Source organism: Odontomachus brunneus, unplaced genomic scaffold (assembly GCF_010583005.1).
Source record: "Odontomachus brunneus isolate Ranch 3 - 2012 unplaced genomic scaffold, Obru_v1 Obru_scaffold_073, whole genome shotgun sequence".
Classification (NCBI taxonomy): Eukaryota; Metazoa; Arthropoda; class Insecta; order Hymenoptera; family Formicidae; genus Odontomachus; species Odontomachus brunneus.
Window position 1 is genome coordinate 413,872 of NW_022639523.1, and position 16,832 is coordinate 430,703.

Genomic DNA, 16,832 nt, shown 5'->3' on the forward strand with positions numbered 1-16,832 from the left:
GAGAGAGAGAGAGAGAGAGAGAGAGAGAGAGAGAGAGAGAGAGAGAGAATCGGAAGAGGAGGAGGAAGAGGTAGGGGTGAAGGCGAGATTCTCGAGCGGTCGACGAGCCTCGAGTATTATTCCTGGTATTTCGTGTACATTACTTGAGCGGTATAGGACGATGAAGGGGTTGCACGAAGAAGGGCATGGAGAGAGCAAAGGGCGCGTGCATACGTCGCGCACAATAACGTCCCCTTCCCACGTCGCGGAGCGTGGGATTCCTCTCTATACGACGTACACAGAGAAACGATTCACGCGCCGATGGTTCCGGTTTACCGAAAGCAAGAAGGGGAAAAATATATGAGAGTTACATGTGAAGGGACGCACAGGGTTGCGGATCGTGGCGAGAGATCGAGGCGCGCCGGCGGGGCGCGAGAGGATCGAAAAGGGAGAGAAGTCGCGAGGGAAGCGCGAGAGACGGGAATACCCCCCTTTCGGCGATCCCCCTCGCTGTTTGCGCTGAGTATGCCCATCGAGGCAGCGTCCCCTCGCCCCAATTACCGTGCCCGGTGCGCACCTCCTCTCGTCTGCGCTCGTAATTTGCATCCGACCTCTATTTCCTGGAGAAGCGCGAAGCTGTGCGAGTGCTGCCCGTCATCTGAACAATATTATTCCGGACGATATTCGCTGGAGAAATCCGGCCGAACGATTCGAAAGACACTCGTTAGACAAAATCTTCTGTTCAGGATGCGCGAGCGGTAGCTACAACTGCGACGTCATCCCGAACAATGTCGTTCAGGGGGTGAGTGAACGATCCAAGAATGACGTCGGCGAGATGAAGGTGTCGATAAGTTCATAGTATAAAAATGTATTCACGCTGGCGTTGAAGTGACCACTCTGTGTGCGAGTAGTTAAAGGGTGATCCATCTCTGGAACAAACGCTCGCCTACACATACAGGGTGAGAAAGAGAGAGGAAGCGTGACATGCGTCGCAGCCGGGAAAGCGGAGGAGGATACTCGCGACGCGCGATTACTCACGAGGCACGAGGTCATCGGTGAGGAGGAAGCCAGCGAAGGGCTGACGTCGACTCCAGGACCGACGACCGACAAACATCCTTCTTCCGGTCGTCCTGTCCACCTGCTCTGCCTCCTTTCTATGAAGTTCCGACGACCGACTCCTGCAGGACTCGGACGATCTTCCCGTCCTCCTCGTCCTCGTCCTCGTCGTCGTCGTCGTCGTCGTCGTCGTAACCGACGTCGTTCCGGCAACACCCACTTTCTCGCCTGGCCTCGTAACCTCGAGGGCCACGCCAGCCTTCCCTTTCACCGCGGATGATCGAGCTGCAGCAGTGCTCCGGACAGCACCGTCGCTACCCACCGTCGTCCTCGCCGCCGCTGCCGTCGCCGCCGCCGCCGCCGCCGTCGTCGTCGTCGTCGTCGCCACCACCACTACAACCACTACCACCACCAACCGCCACCGTCGCCGCCGCCGTCACTGTCGTTGTCACAGTCACAACAAGCAACTTACGGCAAGCAGTAGTAGCAGCCGCTCGACGTACTACTGTCAGACAGTTCGCAACCCCCTGCGTTGTCACGTGAGCTCTCCGTGCGCTCTCTCTCTCTCTCTTTCCCTCCTCCGCCCCAACGATCCTCCTCACCCTTTCTTCTTGTCAGGCGCGAGCTATCGACTCACACCCCGTTTGGTAATTAATCGCAGCTCACCGCTTGTAGCGTCGAGTCTCGCGTTGAGCGATCATCGACGAGTTCCATCACATCCTCACATCGCGATGTCGTTCGCGCTATAAGAACAAACCGAACGAACGGAGGAACGAACGCGCTCGCTCCGCCGCGGCCGTCGCAGTGGCCGGTGTGGCTGCGCGGCACGGTACCTCGCTACTTCGCCAGCCAGCCAGCCAGCCAAAACCAGCCTCCCTCCACTCTTCCCTGCCGTCACTCTGCCTTCCCACCCCGCGATCCGTTGCTGACTGGTTGCTGACTCTCCTAGGGAGAGCGTACGCGTGACCGTGGCACGCGCGTGTCCCGGCATGCGCCCTCGATTCGCACGAATCTCGAACACTTTGGCGTCATCTGTGGGATGCGTAGCAAATCGATCGAGGGTGGTTGCCACCTTTGCGATAGACCAGTCTTACAAGCAGCACCTGGAAACAAAGATCTCTGCTTAGAAAAAAATTAGAAAGAATAAATTAAAATAAATATTTATTCTCTTAAAAATAGAAACCCTTCTAATCTGCCGCTCTGATTGCAGTCATATTGCATGAAAATAAGAAAGTCTTCCGATTTGCCGTTAAAACGTACATTGATTTTAAGTAGTCGGTAAAAATGGTAGCTGCTCGTAGCGAAGATCTTTGATCTTGTGAAAACAAGATTCTTTCTTGAAGAGATCATTCTGGAGACCCAACTGTTTGAGGATCCATGACCTTGCATATCGGTAACGTAGTTGCCTACGTATAAAGGATCAAAGCGAGATACTTTGTATCTTCTCATGATATAGTCATTGTTAAAGAATTGTTAGTACAAATTTATCCTCGCAGAAATTATATACATTTATACACATTCCATTTGCTCAATTTTGAACTTATAATAATAGATAGTTTAGAATATGAGAATACTCCTAAAAAGTAAGTTTTATGTATTATAAATGTATTTTTTTCTTCTCTCTAATAAATATCTGTCATTACAGTGATTATTGACATATTTCATTTTGTTTTTTAATTTTTAACAAGAATAGCACAGATGAATATGCTGTGAGTGCCATTTAAATAATGATTCTATAAAATAAAAATATTTGAAATATTTTCTAAGATATGTCAAGGGATTAGAGAAAAATATAATTCAGTACATAAGGATTGCTTGTGATATGTTGTGGTAGTTTCATCACATCATCTATATTTATACAAAAACTTGATACTCTTTGCTCCCTGAAACAGTAAAATTCCTTTTATCAATTTTTATCTTATTGTATGACATGTGTATCGTCTAATTTTATAAATCTACTTAAATTTTATAAACTTACTTATATTTCTTAAATTACTTAAATTTTATAAACTTACTTATATTTCTTTTCAAATTGTGTAATATATTTAATTATGTCTCAAGCTGCAACATATTCAGTTTTTAAATCCTTAATTTTCAGCGTATACTCCCACAAGTAGTTTCTCAAAAGTAGATCCTTGTTCTTTGTAGAAATAGCAAAAATATATTCTACAGAAGTTTCTTCCTGTAAAAAATTTATATTTTTTGAATAATAGTAACAAATATAATTGAAACTTTTATGGTTTGTTTGTAAATATTTGTAGAATGCATGTATATGAGATCTGTGGCATTAAGTCGTCAAGATTAAGAAAAGAATCTTAAAAACTTTGTAAAAACAGCACTAACTCAGTATATCTTGTAATAACTCATTACTTCTTAAATAACAATAATGATAATAATTAATTTTTTAAAATTAGTAATGCTAACAATAAGTTTTTTCCATAGATGATCAGCATTATGTAATGCTTTTAAGATTATCAGTTACTTTTTGTCTATAACTATTTAATAAAGATATTAATCTTTTTAAACGTAACTGTAATAGTAATAGGATTATATTTTTTTGTAATATTAACAAATGTAATGGAAATTTTTATGGTTAATTTGTTAATACTTATAGAATACATGTATATGAGATGTGCGGCATCAAACCATCAAGTTCAAGAAGAGGATCTTGAAAACTTGGTAAAGACAATACTAACTCAGTATATTTTGCGACAACTCATTATTTTTTTAATAATAATAGTCATACTGATTAATTTTCTAAGATTAATAATGGTAACAATAAGTTTATCTATAAATAACCAGAATAATATAATGCTCTTAAGGTTACATGTCACTTTTTGTTTATAATTGTTTAGTAAAGACATTAATTTTCTTAAACGTAACTGTAATAGTAATAGAATCACAAATATAATTGGAATTTTTAAGGTTAGTTTGTGAATACTTGCAAAATACCTGTACATGAGATCTGCGGTATCAAACCGTTGAGTTTAAGAAGAGGATCTTCAAAACTTGGTAAAGACAATGCTAACTCAGTACATCTATTAATATCTCATTAATTCTTGAATAACAATAACAATAAAGAGTAATCTTTTAAGATTAGTAATGTTAACAGCATATTTTTTCATACAAGTAAATAGGTAAATACAGTAATGAGTAAAAACATGTTATAATGCTTACATTTAGAATATAACTTTCTCTATTTCATATATAATATAGTATAACTATTATGTTATTTATATAAATACATACAACATAATCTAATATAGTACAAGGAATTTACTGTTTTTTGAAAATGTATGATCTTGTTTTTTACTTAAGAGTTCACTGATGCAGATTTCTATTTTTTCATTAAACAATATATATACCTGATCCAAAATACATTACCTTCTACACACAAGGTAATTATAAGCTAATTGTATGTGAGTGACCTATGCAGAGGCTTTTCTTACAAATGCTCTATTTCCTCGAGTACATCAGCCAAATCATATTGCTATTGATTTTGCAGTTTGATACTCCACAGGGATATTTTAGTGTTTTTTTTTTAGATATTTTTAGCTGTAATATAATGACGTATACAATGTATACAATATTTACACGGAACTATTTTATATTGGTATTTTAATAAAAATTTTTATATCTTGCTTTAGTTTCACAAAAAGTTTTAGATGTACACATAGTTATAATTGATATATTTATTTAAGTCATAAATATATTACTAAAATTATTATATCATCATTTGTTACACATGGTAAATATATAACACACCATCAATGTTAAATAAAAGACAATTTTTAAAATCACACACAATTATATTATCAATACATAATGTTTATATTTATATAATCACTTATAATTAACAGTTGTGCATTATACGAGTTTTATCTTTTTATTTCGAACATTATTCTATTTTTAGTCTCTCATCTCTCATAAAATCTCTTATAGAAAATAACATCAATGTCCACATCTCGTTGCATCTCTCAGAACGGAGAGAAGACAGAGAGCGCTGATAGTAATCAAGAGTGTGGCTGCGTTCCGAAATTCATTGCCAGTACTGAAATTCTATAGTATACGTGATATGAACTATAGATTTTTAGTACTGGCGCCAAAAGTCATACTCAAACGCCAACTACATTCATTAAATGTAGATATAGAACAACGTATTTATGTTCGCAACAAGTAGAAAGGAAATCGTCAACTTTATAGAACGTTAACAAGTAGCTACCTCTCATTCTAACATCGATTTTATTAAAAATTACTGGACTCGAGTAATTTAATTAGTATTTTAATATGGTAAGAGGGTTTGATGATTTCAAATATCAATTTTATTAGTGACAAGAAAACGAGTTTTGTTCCTTTGAAAATAAAGAAATCGGTTTAGATCGATTGTTTGTATCGTGTTGCAAAAGTGCCCCGTATTATATAGACCATACGGTATTGCGGTGTCACATTAGGAAGTTTTTACAATACCGTGTCTCAGATACGATAATACTAAGGTATGTTTCGATATTCAATGTCAGTACTTCAAATCTATAAGATAACATAAACTATGCAGTACTGATAGTGAATATCGGAATGTACTTTACCCTATTTGAATAATAGTATTGCGAAAACTTGCTATTATGTTGATTTCAGGACTGGCGCTGTCGGTGAGGCAGAACAGTGTCATGGCGCGTCAACGATGACAGAGAGTGTGTTCCTCACCGACGAATCCAGCACGAAAGCCAGTATGTGGGGTGGATTTCGCTGTAACAGGGCTTTCCTGATACTGCTGCTCGTTAATGTGATCGTATTCCAAAGTATCATATGTGAGTGCTTATCTAGTTATTGTGCTATTCGCGTTAATATCGCTGTCTATACAATGGACAGCTAGTTGCACGCGTGCGTACGCGTCTGTGCGCACATCAGCGTGAAAGTCGTCGCAGTCACCGGTGCGCTCGATGCCCTTTGGCGGGCGATTCGAAACAGTGTTGCAATGTTCACGTTACATTATTTCATAGAAATTATGTCTCTGAAGATTTTTTGACAAAGTACTAGTAAAAAAATGATTTTGGAGTCGTCTATTTGCAGTTAGCAATGGCAGCCATATCGATCACGATCGCTAAGATCAAAATTTCTAACGAAACCATCTGCTGCACGTTCGATTTGTCATCACACCACTCCCAAAAGCGGAATAAATTGTTTTGGCAACTTTTTTTTGCCAACATTTTTTCCGCATTGAAACACGAAAAAATATAATGTCTAATATTTATTCGTGGCCATTTAGCGTTCGCTTCACTGTATCCAATTCCGCCTGAAAAAAAAATTGGATCCAATCGTAGCTAGAACGCAAATGTAAGTGTGTAAAGATTTGACAATTGTTTAACTGAAAATGTCATTGGTATTTCCTACTATTTCAAACAATGGTGACTACTTTTCATTGCCAGTATTACAGTGGACTTACGCGGACGACTATGAATAGAGTTTAGTTTCCTCATGTAAATGAAGGCTTTATTTTCAAACAGAGAAGGGAAAGGAAATATAGTTAACAAATGTTTACGTGGATTATACGATGCGTGGATTGCGGACGAAAAGTCATGTTCCCATAAACACAGACTATTATTGTTTACATTAGACGCTGTTTCGAAGCCCTCGCGAAGCGCGCCACGGCTTGCCGGTTATTTATACTACAACGCTTCGTCTTCATTTTCGTGCAATTGCTGTTGCTGTACGCTTGCTTTTGTTCTGCGCAGATTACGTCGCGCGACGTAGTCGTATTCTCACTGTCTGAAAGTGTGTTGTTTGATATGCGAGTAAATAACAGTTGAAAATTCGCGCAACTTAGTCAGCAATAACTTTAATTAACTTTCACGCAGATTACCAGGAATACAACAAATGGCAGGAATTACGGTCCAAGCTAGAACCAGTGATAATGGACCTGCGCGACGTGCAGGGACTGACGTACAGCGTGGTGAAGAGGCTGGAGTCACTCGGCCTCTTCGTCGAGAATCTCCATGGGAGCGCCAGCAATCGGACGGTGATTTACGCGATCACACCCACGTTCTCCCGGCCTGTGCAGAAAGCTGAGCTTACCCGGTTAGCGCAGACATTCCTCCATGTGCGCAACTTCCACTGGATCGTCGTGGAGGACGCGCCGTCCAAGACTAGCCTGGTCACAAACCTTCTGGAGACCAGTGGCCTAATCTATACGCATCTGTCCGTGGCGACTCCACCGAACTACAAGCTCGGCAAGAACGATCCGAATTGGAGGAAGCCGCGCGGAGTGGAGCAACGAAACGCAGCGCTGAGATGGCTCAGAGATAATCTCAAGCCGTCCAACAAGGGTATCGTGTTCTTTGCCGACGATGACAATACTTACGCCATCAAGCTGTTCCGCGAGGTAACCCGATCCCCTGTAGAAGCTGGCGGCTACGTTAATGCGGAGCACAGACTACCGAACTGAATCTCGAGCCTCGAGCATTTGGACTTGGCTTGCGGCTGCCCATCAGAAATCGCTAATTCGCTGCTGCATCAAAGGGTGTTACATCGTGGGGGTTGCATGCTTCATTGAACGGCGTTGTTGGTCGAGCCTCGAGCTATTTTATCAACATGAGCTATATGCTCGAAGCAAAATATGGATTGTATGAGAGTTCTCGAACATTCGAGATGCAATTGTTTTAGTCCGAGGCTCAGTTCAACAGTCTGTACTCTGTACAGATACGTTACATGATACATGATACGTTAAGATAACACACATTTGATAAGGTATACTAACAACTCCAGCTCAAGTTGTTTTTTTACTTGGAAATAGACGTATAATGTTGAATTATATATATATATATATATATATATATATATATATATATATATATATATATATATATATATATATATACTCTATATTTTACAGATGGAAAAAATACAAAAAGTCGGTGTGTGGCCGGTTGGTCTAGTCGGCGGTTTAATGGTGGAACGGCCTATCTGCATTTGCGATAATGCCACTAATAAGGTAATTGGATTTAATGCGGCGTGGAAGCCGGACCGTCCGTTCCCGGTCGACATGGCCGGCTTTGCCATTAATCTCAAGCTCTTGCTCAAACATAAAGAAGCATGGTTCTCATACGACGTACAAGGCGGTCATCAGGAGAGCGAGATACTCCGGCAAATAATAACGAGGGATCAGCTGGAGCCGCTTGCGGATTGTTGCATGAAGGTATGAATTAATCTATTTAATTAGGCCTTAATGATTACCAAGTGAGATTACCAAGTGAAACCTCAAACTTTGCGTATTCCAGGTGTACGTGTGGCATACGCGAACGGAACCTCCGCAATTGAACGTTGAGCAGATGTTAATCAGAAAAGGAAAGCGTTCCAATGCCGGGATCGAGGTATAAGAAAAGGATGCTCATCGCCGTTTCGTGAGTTTTCGTGCAATTCTTGCTAATTCTATAGAATTCAGTGATATTTAGATAAATTACGTTAAGTTCGTTAAGTAAGAGCGTTGATCGTTGTAAGAGCGCGCGAATAATAGGATAAGTACGCGTAAATTTTTATTTCTCTGAGTCCTACAATAGAACAATACAGTGTCATGCTGTATAGCCGCTTGTAGTCACAGACTTAGTAATGATGATAGAGGCGAGATATTAACCGAATGTCTCTCTCTAGCGACTTGTGCAAATGATGCTTCGAAGAGCTTGAAGAATACATGTGATATCTCTTAGCAGTGGACTTGGCTAATTTACACGCCGATGATATTAATATTTGTAAGGAAGGAGTCTACGTTTTTCTGCCAGTTGAAAAAGCAAATGTGTATATCTTATATTGCGTCGTTTTCTCTTTTTGTAAAAGTGTATTGTAATAAAATCTTCGATGAAAACGTAAGCGGACGCCGGGCTCATATTCACTGACCTCTTGAGCTTGAAAATGTTTCTTCACTTTTTATTCGAGAGCAGGATTTCTCGTCGTGTACAGAAAAAGCATACATAAAAAATACGCCTTACACCTACGGAACTTTAATAATACTCGTAATGGTCTCCAGACTAAAAAGGATATGCGCTGTAATACTTTTCGTGGGAAGCTATTTGTTGGGCTAAAATGGCTTTTGGCAACAGATGCGAAATAGCTGTATATGCTAGAAACGTGTCTCGTTTCGTCGACGTAAAGTGCCTGGCGACACGAATGTCTCCTGCGACTCATTTGTGTGTTTTCCATATATCATTCTCATGTATAATATATATATATATATATATATATATTTATATATATATTTTTATTTATCGACTTACGTGCTAATAAGTACTATGGTATTTGGCAAACTCTGTCTTACGTAAAAAAGCTACCTATACGGAAAACGTGTTCGCGAACGAGAGTCTGCTTGCTTGTTTGCTCGCTTTTCAGTGTCATATATATCAACAGATGCAACGACAGTGCTCGATAGAACGTTTCCGTTACGTTTGCGAATTCTTCACGCTTTATTCTCTGCGTCATTTCTTCAGGTTTTTGTACATAGTAACTGTCGATTTCAGATCTTTCGTTAGAACTCACAAATAAAACGAAAAAGTGAAATTCACGAAGTCTGCGAGTTCCTCGGGCACTATCAGTTGCGCTCGATCTTTAATTGTAATTTAATTATCGAATTATTCAATGTAGCATCATAACTCAATAATTAACTTTTAATCGTAAGCAGTAACTCGATTCATTTCATCGACGAAATATTACATTTTTTCCCCCGTTCGCGCCAGCTTCTCATGAGAAACACGCCTTCTGTATTCGCGCGTGTCTTCTAAATCTACGATGACTTTCCTATTTTATCATCGATATTTCTTATAGTTAGGGAAAAACGTTTACAAGCATTTACAAAAACTTATCACATTTTAACTGCGTTTTTTTCTTCTGCAAAAGCCATCTTAGACATTAAGACAAGAGTGGTACTTTACTCACTATTCGGATATATTAATTATATATGGCAGCTTTTCCGATGTCACTTTCGGGGATCACTGACCGAAAAAAATCCGACTGGCAAGCTTCGTATATCCGCGTGACTTGATACTCGTCACGGTAAATGTCATTTGTTGTTCGGTTGCATTATACACATACATTTGCATATATATATCTTATATACAATATAATATTATTATATATAATAGAATTATATTATATATAAATATATATATATATATATATATATATATATATGCAGAGAGAGACTTTTCATGTTACAGTGCATAACGTACCAAGATCCGCCAGAAGTCTATCAAAATTCGTACATCGATACTTCCTCGGATTTTAACGCTGCTCTTTGTTACGATTCGGACAATCGCGACTGATAACTTAATCATATTGACTTCTGCAACCTCGATGCAAACCCAATGTCATAAGAGCCGCTCAATCTTCATCTTTAATCATTTTTTCTCATCACTTTTTTATAAAGTAAAAAAAGAATTCTTTCCATTCTCAATATGGAAAGAAGAAATAAAATAATTAATAATTCTAGAGAAAAGAGGGATATATAAGACGTGGTAAAGAATGAGCTGCTCTTACGCATGTTACATTGCACAACGTATAACCAACGTATAACATCATAAAACATATATTTCATAGTATCACGATTACAAAGAAAAAATAAGTAAAAAAAAAATTGAGAGCATTTCTCACTCGAGGTAAAAAACAAATATATAAGTATGATAAAACGAAGGGGCCCGCTGTGACAGATATGCGCAAGATATTTCATAATTACTCACTCGACTACATACACATGATCGCAAGATTCGATAAAGAGCACGCGCGCGCAGCGATTGAATAGTCAGGGAGAGCGGAAATTCGATATACATTTTGATCTATTTAAACGTTTACGATTTTATTAATTTGATGTTTAAAAATAAAAAAAAGAACGTATCAGTCTTTTAAGATTTAAAGTAGAAATAAAAAAGATCAAATGTCACGATCGTGAAGATACGAGGGATTAGAAACGCGACGAAGATATCGCATATGTGGAAGCTATCTACCGTTCGCGTATCTCAATCGACGGTCGCCTCTAATCGAAAGACACGGAGAGATGAATGAGGTATGAATGAGGGAAGATAATAGATTGTTCAAGGTGTATGTACAATGCGGAGGTTGACGCGCAAATCGCGCACCTCGCCTAAGGGGAAGAGATAGAAAGGGTTTCTCTGTTGCCGCTTGCGAGGTATAACAGCGAAGAATGTACGTTTCTCGATCGCGCAATAACGGATAATGATCCTTCGCAGGCGATACATATACACGAAACGTCGCCAATCTGTCCGAAATTTTCTTTCAACAAATGGATAGACGAAACAACTCGCCAGCTTATTAAGATTTGATGTCAAATTCCTTAATAAGTAAAATAAAAAATTGCGTTTTGAGAAAACATGAAAGGCTCTATGCGTGTTGCTCGTTTTGTGAAGGATTGGCGGAATCGATCGCAAGCATCACATTCCATTTTCACACTTTCGAGAATTACACCCGTCGTCACCCTCTTCGATTCTTTCACTCCACTCTCCATTCTCAGAACGATAAATGCCTCCGTTGAATCTCAAAGTTTCTATGGCTTTGGAGCAAACTTCGCGTGTGCCGCAATGCACGTATCGTTTCTAATATCGTATCGTTTCTAATATTAAACTCATGATAGCGTTAAAAATTCTTTCAATAGCGAAAGAGTCAAAGTTACTTGATTGTTGATAACTTGGAGAACACCGGCGTGTGTCGTATTTCTCCACCCTAACACTCTCCACTCTTATACCCCTTAAAATGCAATATGCATTTCCGTCGGAACGAACACGAAGTTTCCTTCTCCCTCTCACGCTTCTCTTTCTTCTTATTTTCTTTGAAGCGCAACAGAGTGTGACTTTTCGTGTGGTTTTCGTCAAGTCGCGCGCGACGAAGGACGCGATACTACCCAGCGTACTAGACTGTGATAATCTAAAAGGTGCCTCGAAGCGTGGATCACTAAATCGATCGATCGACCTCTATCAATTTCGCGACGAATTTTGTACATTCCCCTTGTCTTCATCATCGTTATCGTCATGATTATCATCATCACCTTCTTCTACTCGCGCAAGCGATCTACCTACCCCTCATTTCCTTGCAGCACGCGCTAAATTACGATTATATTCATCATAGTTGCTTTCTAGAACGACTACGAAATACGCGTTTACCGCTCATTTCGCACTTCTTGCCTCGTAAGCTATCGATTATCTGTGCTGTTTCGCATACCTTGGCGAATACACTGACGGGGTGTGTGTGTGTGTGTGTGTGGGACTTTGAGATTGCTTTTACATTTGGGAGACAAACCTTTGAAACGTGATTTATCTGCCGATGAAGAGTACAACGAATTGGGCTGAAATTCTCTTGATGCTATCTTTGATATTATCTTCAATCACAGTTTTCGCGATAATTATTTACCTATTAAGATTAATCGATATAATCGATTCTCTTCTATCTATAGAATATTGTTATCACATTTCTCAGCTGTGAAAACGAAGCGAACGCATCAGGTTTCCAAGGTTTGCTCCTTCTCTCTTTAAGCTGTTGACTTACCTCACGCGCGAAATCAAACGAAAGTCTCGTAGCAAAGTAGTCTGCGAGTTTACCAATAGCAGGAAGCGCTTTCAAGGGATTCACACAAGGACCTGTAGGAAAAGGCGGCGTATCGCAGTGCACGAATAAGAGGTCTCGAAAGGGAGAGGAGGGGTCGGTCGGGTGCGACCGTGAAACCGCGCGTACGTTTAAGAGCGAAAACGAAAAACGGAGCTCGGCGGAGAGGCTCGTGGGTGAATGGCGAAAATGCAACTGCGAGAGGCTCCGCGCGAGATCCGGGAAAATTCCGTCGGAGCGGTTTACAACCCCCGGTACTTCCGCAGGCGGGCTCACGATGATGCGCCCTACACAGTTTTCCTTCTTCTTCCTCTTTTCGCTTCGTTTTTTGTTTCATCTCTTTGCTTCGTTTGTTTTGTTTCTTTTCGAGAACACTTTAGCCGGAGATCGCGTTGCGCCTCCGATACGATTTACAATCTAGTACGCCGGAAGAATATCTAGACGGCCGAGTCCTTGCCGACAAAGCCGGTCTTGGAGACGGACCTCTTGCCGTCGAAGGTGATGGAGGTTTCCCGACGCAGTCCGGAATCGATGATCGGCGTGATCTTCTTCTCCTCTTTCAACGGCTCCTTCTCATCTCTGAAAAAGCATCAAAACCAACATTTGTCGGACGACCGTGATTTCCGACTCCAACTTGACTTCTAATATCGGGCAAAAAAAGGAGAAGGAAAGTAAAAAAAAAAAAAAAGAGAGAGAACAGGGCATGTCCATATGCGGCGCGTGGTGCGACATCGAATATATACGTGTCAGGCATGCTGTCAATCGCAAATGTCACGTTCGCAAAAGTAAAAAGTACGTCGCAAAGTGAAAGGCTTCAAAGAGGGAGAGAACAATGCGTCTCTATGTGGTGTACGTTACTTTCGATAAATCCCGAGGAATCCGCAGTTATCGCGGTTCGTGAAGAGCCGCTTCGTCGCCGTCCCAAGGTAGTGCGTTCGATTTTCTGCGCGCGCGTGTACAAAGTACAAGTATAGAGAGAGAGAGAGAGAGTTTCAGAATTTGCGTGATAAAAGTTTCTCTCCACTTGCTTCTTCCTTACGTTAATCCAGCGTGCGAATTACAAACATGCGACTAATTGTATACTACCTTCTTTATACCGCTAGTTAACAACCTCTGTCGCTGCTAAACGCGTCTTTCTCGTCAGTGGAATTTTTTACGTGCACTTTGTACTGTAAAGCGCGCATTCTCGAGGCCGCGGGAATTGTGCAATGACCCGAACAAAACCAGGGTAAATTCTGTAAACGTTTGGAGACACGAAGAGCCGTTGAACGGAACAGTGGCGTGCTTGACATTTTCCTCATTTTTAAGAACAAGAGATTCGCTGAAATGTTTAATCCGATTATAAAGTTCACCGGGAATATCTGCCAGGGGAAACCGAAAAAAAGACCTTTATGTTCAAATAATCAGAGGAGAAGATAAAAATGCGAGATAGCGCGGGAACTTTCTTTTGTGTGCGCAACGGACTAGGAACTCGTAAAATTCCTTCTTTGCGAACGACCGCGTTTTTATAAATGATGTCTGTTTTCGTCGCGGCTCCGTTGCGCAACCAAAAAATCAATCCCCTGTACTCTTCTATGCTTTCTCCTCTGCACACAGCACACGTCAAAACTTTACTTTTATCGGCTTGCGCCACCATTCCGTCCAAGTTGTTACACAGAGTCGTCATGACTGTTTACACGGGCTGCTGTTTGTGCTTCGTAAAGCACAAAGGCGGCAGGCCGAGCGAGAAGACTCGCGGTGCTCGTTGCAACATCGTGCGGCGACGAAAGATTAAACGGACTAGAGATAACTACGGATGAAGTGAGCGGTTACTCGTAGTGTATCGTGCATGCGGCATGGCCAAAGCTCAGGCGAAGTACCGGCGATCGCTATGTCGCGCGTAATTCATAGGATTGACAGGACTAACGCGCTGAGGCGGAGTGCCCGCTCGGAGGTGGCTCCCGATGGCAAAAATTTCCGGTTCGACGAGCACGGTGAAATTTACGGGAACCTCCACCCTCAATTTAATATCCGCAACGATCCTGATTGACCCCCGCACTTCACCCGCAAATCGCGAGTGAAGTTCAGTTTCACGCATAGTTTTGCGCGCGATTCCAATAAATAACAAAATTAATGAACGCAATAAATAATAGTAAAAATAAAGTGGTCTCGATAACCAAATTGTATTTGTCTCAGTAAATTTCTTTACCTATTTTCTTTTTGCACAATTTTGAGTCTATCTTCCTTTCATGAATAGACACTCGTATATTTACGCGCTTTCATAGTTCGCTTGAAAAACACGATAGACAAAACACGGTCCATTTTAGACCACAGTTTGGTTGACCGCCGAGGTTATCCACAACGAACTTCCCCACGGGAGTTTTGTTTTACTGGAAAAAAAGAAAGAAATGAAAAAAAACCCATTTCATGGAGCTGTCATGAGTGGACGCGTCGCTCTGGCGCAACGCAAGAATGTAAAAGAAAAAAGAATTCAACGAATATTGCAATAGTAAAAGAGCGATTAGCGGCATAGTGAATGCATCCGACGAATCGAACATGTCTCTCGTGCTCATCGAGTTCTCTTTGATGCGTATCGGAGCTTCCCTTACGAGATGGTTCATCTCCGAACGCCATTGAGCTGCCTCGGTGGTTGGACCACCGTCGCATCAGGAAATCGGACGGGAAGAAAAAAACACTAAGAAGAAAAGAAAGAGAAAAAAGAACGAAGAGAAAGAACTTGTGAGAGAGCGTTGAAAGGAAGAGGAGGAGGAGGAGGAGGAGGAGGAGGAGGAGGAAGTAAGAGAAAGAATTGTCATGCAAAGTGGAAAGCCGTGTCGGAGCCCCTTCGTGAGGGGCCATGCTTCTTACTGATTCGCTTATACATCGTTTTCTCTCTTACATGGCGGTGTGTTTGACCAATCTAATGGTATTTTTTCCACTACCCGACTCGTGGTTGGCCGTGACTCCGGCGACATTGGCCATTTTTTGGTCGCAATAAGGCAATGGAAACCGCCAACCGTAAAGACTATCGGTAAAGAAAAAAAAAGAGAGAAATACGAGAGGGGTCAACAAGTGGTGTCTTTTGCCTAGCGGCGGGCTACTCTCTAACGCGTAAAAATCGCGGCCATCATCATAATCCATCGTCGTTTTTACGCGAGTCGCGCGTTTACGCGAGAACACGAGTCGAGCGGTTGCTTCCAACGTGCCGGAGTCGCAGAATCGCGCCGAACAATACAGAGAACGCGACGAGACTCCGGCAAACTGCGACTCTAGTGTGAATGGAGTTGTAATATCAGCGAACTCTCTCTCAACGGTCTTAAGAGGGTGTTCGTAAGAAAGAAATGTTTCGCACGTGTGCAAAGTCCGATGGCATGATAAAGTAGCGCTAGAGTTGCCAAAGCACAATGTAGAGTACATATGTAATAGTATGAACGAGATGCGATAGACTATAGAGTATATCAAAAGAGTATCTCGTAGTGCAACTCTCGGAGCAGCTGCGCTTTCGGAGCGAGAAAGATTTTTGAGATCTACGTCTAATTTTTTTTGTTCCCATGCTCGCATGTCGAGTTTCGCGACTGACTATCACGGCGTTTGGTCTTAGAATCAGTCAAAGTCAACAAATCAACGGCACTCTGCCCAATTTCTGAAAGGTTCTTATTGAAATTAATGTTCTGTCGTTGTAATTATATAACAATGTAAACGCGTTGCCAGCGCAGATAAAAAATATATAATATTATATATTATAGAAATAATATACGGATATAGTTTCGCAAATTAGGATAAACACTGTAGACTTTGTGAAGTTGACAGTCCTGAGGCTGAGCGCAGCGAGATTGTCAATCGCACGCTCGACAGACGGGCGGAAGAGGCAAGATAAAAAAAAGTAGGCGTTTGCTTCGGAAATCGTCCCAGAAAAGCGAGTCATTCCGAGCACTGTCATAAATATATATATATATATATATATATATATATATATATATATATATATATATATATATATATATATATATGTGTGTGTGTATATGTGTGTGTGTCTACCATATATATATATATATGTGTGTATGTGTGTGTGTCTACCATATCGCATAACCTTTTATCAATCTTCTTTAATTAATTTCGAGATTTACTGCGAATATCGCAAAAAACGCGGTATGGGTCTTTTATGTTCACCTCAATCAGTCCTACGTTCCCACAAAAATTGCGAAGGAGAATCTGGGATACCCTGTATA

General features: G+C 40.9%; 3 protein-coding genes across 13 annotated transcripts in view; 1 reads left to right on the forward strand and 2 right to left on the reverse strand.

Annotated features, from left to right (window-relative positions):
* The window catches only part of LOC116847086, a 28,348-nt gene extending 25,892 nt beyond the window's left edge, over positions 1–2,456 (reverse strand). For 3 of the 4 annotated variants that reach the window (XM_032821700.1, XM_032821701.1, XM_032821698.1), the window contains exons 1-2: positions 2,296–2,456; positions 1,018–2,138 (exon numbers count right to left, since the gene is read on the reverse strand). The gene's annotated coding sequence lies outside the window, so the exon portion shown is untranslated. The other variant, XM_032821699.1, reaches the window with a different exon arrangement.
* A 3,219-nt stretch (positions 2,457–5,675) lies between these two features.
* LOC116847089 (galactosylgalactosylxylosylprotein 3-beta-glucuronosyltransferase I) lies at positions 5,676–8,897 on the forward strand. 3 transcript variants are annotated; one of them, XM_032821712.1, is made up of 5 exons: positions 5,676–5,840; positions 6,888–7,411; positions 7,922–8,224; positions 8,307–8,429; positions 8,677–8,897. In XM_032821712.1, the coding sequence occupies exons 1-4, from the start codon at positions 5,714–5,716 to the stop codon at positions 8,403–8,405; spliced, it is 1,053 nt and encodes a 350-aa protein (XP_032677603.1). In that variant the 5' UTR covers positions 5,676–5,713; the 3' UTR covers positions 8,406–8,429; positions 8,677–8,897. The 3 variants fall into 3 exon arrangements, with proteins under 3 accessions (XP_032677603.1, XP_032677602.1, XP_032677604.1); XM_032821711.1 differs by having other exon boundaries at positions 8,307–8,897; XM_032821713.1 differs by having other exon boundaries at positions 5,686–5,759; positions 8,307–8,897.
* A 36-nt stretch (positions 8,898–8,933) lies between these two features.
* Positions 8,934–16,832, reverse strand: part of LOC116847088 (fasciclin-2) — a 112,136-nt gene continuing 104,237 nt past the window's right edge. For 3 of the 6 annotated variants that reach the window (XM_032821707.1, XM_032821703.1, XM_032821702.1), the window contains 2 exons: positions 15,503–15,628; positions 8,934–13,203 (listed from right to left, as the gene is read on the reverse strand). In XM_032821707.1, the coding sequence (XP_032677598.1) occupies positions 13,062–13,203; positions 15,503–15,628 (268 nt within the window). In that variant the 3' untranslated portion in view covers positions 8,934–13,061. Of the gene's footprint in view, positions 13,204–14,750; positions 14,994–15,502; positions 15,629–16,832 lie in introns of those variants that run through there. The other 3 variants (XM_032821705.1, XM_032821706.1, XM_032821708.1) reach the window with 3 other exon arrangements.

Coding starts and splice junctions, on each gene's coding strand:
- LOC116847089 (XM_032821711.1), top strand. CDS start 5,714: ATGACAGAGAGTGTGTTCCTCACCGACGAATCCAGCACGAAAGCCAGT. Junction 5,841..6,887: donor CGTATTCCAAAGTATCATAT/GTGAGTGCTTAT, acceptor ACTTTCACGCAG/ATTACCAGGAATACAACAAA. Junction 7,412..7,921: donor CCATCAAGCTGTTCCGCGAG/GTAACCCGATCC, acceptor TATATTTTACAG/ATGGAAAAAATACAAAAAGT.